The sequence below is a fragment of the Acipenser ruthenus genome, chromosome 32 (assembly GCF_902713425.1).
Source record: "Acipenser ruthenus chromosome 32, fAciRut3.2 maternal haplotype, whole genome shotgun sequence".
NCBI classification, from domain to species: domain Eukaryota; kingdom Metazoa; phylum Chordata; class Actinopteri; order Acipenseriformes; family Acipenseridae; genus Acipenser; species Acipenser ruthenus.
In genome coordinates this window covers 10095070-10103407 of record NC_081220.1, presented here as the reverse complement: position 1 = coordinate 10103407, position 8338 = coordinate 10095070, and the positions used below count along the sequence as shown (strand labels likewise).

At 40.9% G+C, this 8338-nt stretch overlaps 1 protein-coding gene across 1 annotated transcript; it reads right to left on the bottom strand.

The window, feature by feature from the left end:
- Positions 1–1726: 1726 nt before the first annotated feature.
- LOC131703124 (uncharacterized) lies at positions 1727–6704 on the bottom strand. Its single transcript, XM_059005989.1, has 15 exons — positions 6583–6704; positions 6440–6498; positions 6260–6349; positions 5722–5849; positions 5497–5643; positions 5302–5382; positions 4468–4638; positions 4269–4365; positions 3955–4175; positions 3729–3879; positions 3427–3635; positions 3211–3328; positions 2926–3125; positions 2739–2847; positions 1727–1731 (listed from the first exon to the last, which is right to left on the bottom strand). Exons 1-15 carry the CDS (start codon positions 6606–6608, stop codon positions 1727–1729), a joined length of 1812 nt encoding a protein of 603 aa, XP_058861972.1. The 5' UTR covers positions 6609–6704.
- Positions 6705–8338: the final 1634 nt, after the last annotated feature.

Sequence of the window (8338 nt, the reverse complement as noted above, 5' to 3'; positions counted from 1 at the left end):
TTACTGTTAAATATAAAAATAGGGTTACAGCTCATTGGAGGAGGAAAGTCTTTGCCCCCGGGTTCACACAGTGAATTAGTGAAGGGTCCTTGAGTAACACACCATATTGAGAATGGCCTGATCAGGGCAAATCAAAGCATTTGATACTGCAAGGAGGAGGAAATCCCATTGACATGGCCATTCTGACATATCAAGTGTAGAATTAATCAAGCACAAAAAAATAAGCTTTTACAAGCAAGATTGTTATTTATCAATACACACTTTTTGGCAGTTTCCAGAAAGATACAACTCCAGCTATGAAGATAACCACTGAACACACACCCATTGCAGCTCCCAGAAGGGACCACACATTGAATTGGGCTGCAAGAGAAGAAAGTAATAGTTAGAGGAATATAAAGAGAGATAGTTATATTTTACTTGAACTGCAATTGTGTTCACATCATGCATATTACCGCTTCTAGGCATAAAGTGAAGGGATCCATCTCTCTTCAGCTCAATTGGGCCAGAAGACACAAACGCCTTTGCACCACCATCCATCCCTTCAGCACTGCGACCTACAGGAGGAATTAGGAGTCCATCAAAACAAATGGACAAAAACGCATGCAAAATGTCCCCTCCTCTCAAACAGAGCTCTTACCAAGCCTCTGTTTCCCTGGAATGCACCGTCTGCTACAGAGGCTGTCTGATGGCCGGTTTGAATCACATATCACAACACTGCAGTGGAAGTAAATCTGAAAGACAGCACACCTTGTCAAGTAAAACAAGCATCAATAGATCAGGCAGTACCATCATCCAATGAGGATTACTGAATTGAAAAACACATATATTGCATCATAAGTGTTTCTTGCAAAAGTGCAGTTACATGTTTTCATTCCAACTCACTAAAGATTTGAGAACAGTGACTATTCGTTGCTTGCAAAGCAATCCAAACCATGCATTGTGGTACAAGATCCCCATCCCAACACTCCACTTTACCTGTCCTTTCATTGCATCCCGGCCGCTTGTGAAGGAAAACATTTTCACTTCAAACCTCTTCAGATGGGAAGGGAACAGCACTCTTGCATTGCTGGAGACTGGGTGAAAGATGGTCAAGTACTCATCTGCAGAGTTCTCACAGCTAGAAAGAGAAAGTAGGTCAGGAGCACATCAGCCACAACTCCAATTCCTAGGTTTTGTAACAGCAATATCATATTCCAGCATCTTACCTGTCCACAACAACATCCCACTTTGGAGAGCTATTCCTGTCAACAGAATAGGTTGCCCAGCAGTTCTCCAAAAACAATTCAGCCTGTGGATCCCTGCTGTACAGGAGCTCTACCTCAAAATACAAGGGTCTTCGCAAGTACTTCACAACAGGGTAATCCCGAGCTCCATAGAAGTCATTGTAGGTTGAATCTGCAGAGATGCAAGGGAGAATTTTATAGGTGGAAACACACTACTAGAGCATCTATATTATTTCAATTGCCAAGTCCTACCCAATGCAAGCCGCATGATGACTGCAAGGTCCCCCAAGCCAGGCTGGACTACAGGTGCAGGATTATTCTGGTACAAGAACTGTACTACCTTGGTGTCATTGACCAGGTAGTGACAGGCAACTCTCAACCTGGAAAGAGGAGATGGGGGTTAGGAGAGTTTCAGGCTCAACCACAAGGATACTCAATTTGATTGCAATCCTTACCGGTAAGATGTGAACAGCACGTCATTCTCATAAGTCAGGAGGTTGTTGTCAAACTGGAAGAGAAATCACAAAAGGCTCGGGTTGCAATTAACTTGTAGATTTAGTATGGAGCTGCATACCAAGTTACAGACTAGCTAATATGGTACTCGGGATCATCCCCAGCTGTGTACTAATTTTGTACCAATTTCACAATTTAAAAATAAAAAGCGTTGGTTATGAATATTGCAATTTCATAATTGAACACTTTTGGGACCTCATGTTTGTTACAGTTAGTATGACACCACAAGTCTGTCTACAGAAACTGCTAGACTAATTTGGTATTGTTTAAGTAACCTCTAGGAGGGCAACAGCAGTAAATTTTGGATTTGTTGCAAATACACATTTGAATACACAGCTGGCAACTCTTGAGCTGCAATTGGTATTAACTCGTGTACTAGTTTAGTCCCATCCTATGTACTAGCCACGGGATCTTCCCCAGTTAGTACACTCCTTCCAGCTCACTGCTATTGACCCAAAAGTTCTATAGGCAGCACATGCAATGCCATAACCAAGAGACATGTGTCGCAGCACCTTTGTCAACTGGACAAGCAGTTAAATACAAAAAGGTGGCATCCTTCAGACGTACACAATTCATGCAAGTAATTCAGCTGATAGAAACACTGGTCACCATGGCTCCCCAGAGTGATCCAGGGTTGTTGGTCAACTTGTCAATATGTTGAACCTCCTCAAAATATGGTTTTAAAAATGTGTCAATACTAACCCGTCTAGTTGTTCCACAGGAGTTGACATTGAAGTAGAAAACCGCATTGATAGCATCAGACTGAAGAGGCCGGCAACTCTGATCCCTTAGAGTTAGTTGACTTGGAGACAAGCTGGGGACAGATTCCACTTTCACAGCGAGAGCTGCCATAGTTCCATTGGTGAAGCAATCTGAAACACAGCATTTGGATCCAGGTTAAGGAAACAGATTATAGCTTCAATACCACTCCATGCAACCTTTGGCCAATCTCAAAAGCAGCTATTCTAAAAAATGCTTGGTCTGCAGGAGAGTTACCAATCATCTTTGTAGGGAAACTGCAGGACAGAGAAAAGTCAGCCACCACAACCATGGTCCCAACATCCTTCAAGGTCAAGTCAAGCCTGCTTCTGATGCCCGAAGAACTGATCACCTACAGGAGACAATACATCAGGTCAGTAATGTGTTGAACCCAAGACAACTAAAAACACATTAAAGTTCCATCACTTACTTCATATGTGGCATCAACTGAATTGTATGGCACAGTCATCCAGAAATTGGTAGCATTGGCATTATACTTGTACAGGGCAAGCAGACTTCCACCAAGTTCTCTTGAGCCCACAAAAGGAACCCAGTTGCGACCCATGTTGCCATATGTTACCATGGTATAGAATGCAGCACCATCACAGTAGCCAGTTACTGTAGGTAGAACTGCAAGAGGAAAAGCAGTTGTCAGGGCAATGGACTGGATTGTCAGAAAAGAGTAGTTGTAGACCACAAACAGTCAGGCACTTACTGATGTCTTTGAGAATGGCTTCAACTACAGCAGGATGAGTAAAGGGTGTATTCTCTGGCACTATATTCAGCAAGTAGGTCAGGGGCAGAATGTAGGTTCTGGTGTCTGGAGGAGTTACCTGAAAGAAACATGGGTTTGTAGGATTACACCCAAAGTCAGACAGCAAGCAAGTGTTTTCAAAATGGCAATTGGATGGTTGAACAGGTGGGATGTTACCTTTTGCTTCACATTGGGGTCCTCAAATGGCACCTGGAGAGTGTAAGTCTTGGATCCATTGGGAAAGACATGCTCCTGGACATTATAACCTTTTAGGTTGGCTTCTGGCACAGTTAACGTCTCTGGTCCAACTATAATTTTGACCAGCTCCACATCAGGCAGGAATGTCCCCAGGGTCACATTGAACACTCTGGCTTTAGGAACAGTGTCTGAAATTAAAGCACGCAGTTAAATGAAGGCTATGAAGTGGAGCACTGCAACAAATCCCTTTGATTTACTGCATGTGGACAAGTTCTACATACTGTTTGTGACAACTGGTGGCCGAGGCATGAAAGGAGTGGTTATTGGATGAAGTACAGTGTACTTGGTCTTCTCAGGCCCATCTTGCCAGGTATGCTCCAGCATTGGTTCAATAGAGTAAGAGATCACATAGGTGTTGTCCACTACATGGCTCTGAAAGCACAGAAGCATCTTAGGAAGCAAGCTTTAAAATGAGAAGGATTTAGAAGATATTGAACGTCTACATACCTTGTAATATCCACCATCAGCTCCCACAGGAATTTTTACAGTGATTAGCTGGGGACCGACATCCAGTTTATAATCTCTATTATGAATCGTTGCAGGGTCAAGCTTGCGGCCATCAACTCCCATTTGAACATCAAGGGTAGTAATTTGTGGCGTCGGAACAAGGGGAGGTAGAACACGGGGAACATTCCATGTAATCATCTGTTCTGTGAAGGCTGTTCCATCTGACAGAAAGGAACACCATAGACTTGGTATAGAAAACACACTTAAACCTAGAACAGTTCTTGAGCACCGTTGCCCTCCATAATCTTACTCACCAGTAGGACATGTAACTGCAGTGTCCACCATCATGACCATCCATCTTTGCTTATAAAAGGTGGTTGATCTTAGCACAGCCATTGGTACAGTTTGGATCTGTTGGAGGGGAAGGGGAACTTTTACTAAAATAAAAGACTAAATCTACCTTCATTGTCTGAATATACTGTACTACACAACAATGAAGCCTAGACTACTTACCACCTGAGGCTGGCTTTCTGTGGAGTTGTATGCAGCTCTAACCAGAATTCGAGTTGGTGTAGTGTTTATGCCATAGCCATTTGTCATGGCCTGAGCAACAGTCATGGTTGTCTTTCTATTTGCTGGGAGATGGAACACAATTTTCCAGATGCTGTTGTCAGCAGCAGTTGCCTAGCAAAGAGAAAACCCCATTAGAATAGGGAGTTTGAACACAAAGCATCCCCAGTCTAAAGGATTTGTCACAGCATATGGCTTGTTTAATAAAACATGAACTAAAACTGAAGGGTGAAATGTATCACTGAAACCGTTATATGATCAAACGTCTCTAATGGAACAGAGAATCCTCAAATACAACTGCGTACGAAAGAGCCTATGTGAAAGCATGTGGTCTGGATCGGATACAGGCAGAGTTTGTAGCCACTCATTTGTACTGGACCTTAATATCAGTGTACCAAACTTTAGGACAATACTTGAAATTGCTCCTATACAGCAGACTTCAAAAAGGTATATCAGGACACATTTATCATGAAGGGTTTATAACCCTGCACATATGAAGCCACTACCTAAGTGGTTGAAATACAAAGCTTACACACTGACAAGAAAGTGTTAACTTCACCACAATCATGTTTTACCACAACAAATCACAGAATACGTATACAAAGCCAATGCCTTAAATGTTACACAATTCCAATATGACCACCCTCTTGGGAGACAGGTTAAAGTTAAGGGGGCCGTTAGATTTTGCTTCAACTAGATGAGACAGTAGAGTAGACTTTCAATTAGGCAAGACCAAGGGGATGTGAATGAAGCAAATGCAAAGTCACATGATTCTACCTCAGGGTATGCAAGGGACCAATCAGGATCATCTTGAACAAAGTTTGGCTCAATAAGTGGCACCCCTCTTCTCACAGAAACCTAAAGAGAATTCACATTAGTCATGAGTGAAGCACTTCTGTAATGACAATTAAAATACCCACACAACCCAACAAGTTATACTGAACAGCATTATCACATCCCGATAGCCCTTACCTCCATGTAGTTTCTTTCACACAGAATCTCCCTCTCTGCCCATGGAGAATAGCGGCATGTCATGCTCTGAACATAGGAGGAAGCTGAAGTCATAGCACTGTTTGAGAAGACACTGATTTGTACTGTCAGCTTGTAGGTCTCATCATTCTGGAAACAAAGGCTAAAGTTAGTCCCAGCATGTCACCATTAGAAACACGTTTAAAAAGAAATATAATTAAAACTCACTGTGTTCTGAGCAAAGCAGCTCACCACAGAAGCAAGGAACTTGGCATTTCCCAAGAAGTCAACGGTTAAGCTATATCCACACTGTGCGGCCAGTCTTGGAGAGAGGGACACAAGCGCCCCCTTATTGTCTATGGAAAATAAATTAAGTTGGCCTTTTAAGAAACTGTACACGTGATCAAGCAAGGTAGAGATATAACAAAGTGAACACCCCCACCGCCACGTTCCATAAGCAATTTTGTAAAAACGAGTTATATTAATAGAATTATGCGCCCATTCGGAACAGTATGTTTAGAGTAAATAATTTATATTTCGGCGCACTTGCAGTCAACAAATCTGACTAAGGTTGTAGCAGCACAGGTCTATTTAGGGTGATCAGCAACATGCTTTTAAAGTTAACGCAAGAGTTTCATACACTGCATTTGAAAAAAACGAAGCCTTACAGCGCAGGAGTACTCTGTTCTTAATTCAGGTTATTACATTACGACTCAACAGGCTTTATACATCAAAAGCTTTCCATTCAAGAAAATTGATCACTCACCAATCACATTGATACGAAAATACTTTCCAACAAAAGACTTATCCAACATCATCATCATAACACTCCCTTGACATTCTGTCCTCACCGAGCCTGCAGAAGACAACGATACATGAAAACACACAACCGGCAAATAAACAGCAAGCTAAAAGAACAGATGTGCTGAAGCGACCGTTATCGTACCTAGAGGCGGGTTCTGCGTCCAAACTTCAGTGACTAACACTGCTAACAGCAATGTTATTCTGCATTGGAAGAAAAAAAACACGCAAGTGAGACACACACAATAAAATGAACGTTTCTAAAGTAGAGAATAGATCAACAATTACCCAAATCTAAGACAACACGGCATCATTAAATCCAAGGCAGCCCCAACCGTGAACTTCTTTCACCGTTATAAAGAACCAATAATAAAAACAAACCCGTCAGTAGTTAAGTTTGGTGTTCCTTAGAGCCCAATGGGTTTATAAAGAGGTTCAGGTGCTAATGGGAGCTAATTAGCTGCAATTGATGCGCGCACCTCTTTCATATTAGTCCTCTAATTTTCAATCAGTACGTTAATTAAAATAAATAATAATAATAATAATAATAATAATAATAATAATAATAATAATAATAACCCATTTAGAAGATTGTACTTTGAATTTAAGTTTGGCAGAAGTACGTGCGGAACAAACTGGACTGTCACCGACAAGGACTGTCTGATTAAAGGCTCAGCTATGGAGGCATGTAGTAAACATATGCTTAGGTAGGCTAAGCATATATTAAAGTAGACAATTTATTTGAGGCCACTTGATTTAAGAAACAGTGCAAAGCATCTCTTTCGCATGTCAGATTTGCCATGACAGGGGCAGTCCCGGGGAATAGAATGACCAAGTGGCAAATGGAAAGCACAACGCTTAACCTGAAATACAACGCGCAGTATTGATTTAGAACAGAATCAACACAAATCGGATGGCGTGTTGGAAATTTGAATTGTAATCAATTTATTTAAGATTTGAAGTTCACATTTCAATTATTGAGCTTAATTACATTCATTATTTTATGTATAATTAATTCAATTAGTGTGTTGAGCATATTCAATTTGGCATATTATCTTCGAATGTTGAGTTTTGTCTATTTGACAGCTGTTACTTCAATTCAAATGTTGAACTTTGTCGTTGATGTTTGACGCTCCGGCTTTTGCAGTTCACATTTTTGTTACATTCCACCTCTCATAGGTTTGAACACAAACGGGTTTATTTGTGAAATTGTCAGATTGTTTCTTGTGTATCCAGCGCTCATCTGAACTAACTGCTTCAGTAGTCTGTTCCCGTGAATAGACAGCACATGTCTGAGGGGGTGTGTTCTGTACAGCTGTGCATTTGAGTAAAGTTTGTCGCGGAGTTTTAAACGTTCCCATGGCAACTGAGTCAACAAAACCAACATCATCACGCTTTGAGACGCAAGCTAAGGGCTAAGAAGTAAATGGTAAAAAGTGAAAGCAGTGTAAGTCAGTGGAATTTTTTGATTGTTTGATTTTATCAAATGTTCACGATAATCATGTATGTTCTGTAAATGCGGAATGCAATTAGTTGATATGTAAAAGCATGCATAAATGAATGGTGTCTATTCCTAACGCATCGGTAAAGTTCAGTATAGTGCCGCTTTTGTAGCAGCAAGCAGGCTTGTTCCGTCGTCTTGATATCACTATGTAACACAATTTTTGTTCCTGGGTAGTAGGTGTTATTTCCTAATTGCTTATGCCTCAAAAGTATAGAAAATGGCTACTATTCCCCACAAACTTTGCTTTTGTTACCAGGACAGTGATATTTTGAAATTTACCTTTTTCCAATGAGAAAACGGACGAATTTGTGTCTTTTGGTTCACATAAAGTCAGAATAAAACAACATATGAATCCAAATTAACATGTATTTATACTAAAGTAATACAAAAATGACTACAAAAGATTTAGAAGTGAGTAGTTTTTCGAGATTTAAGATTATACTGTAAATCACTTTCACGAATCAGCCCCCAAATGTAGTCTCCCATCATGTTCTCGTTATACTGTCCTTGGTAGCGGCGTTCAAAGTCCATTATATCCTG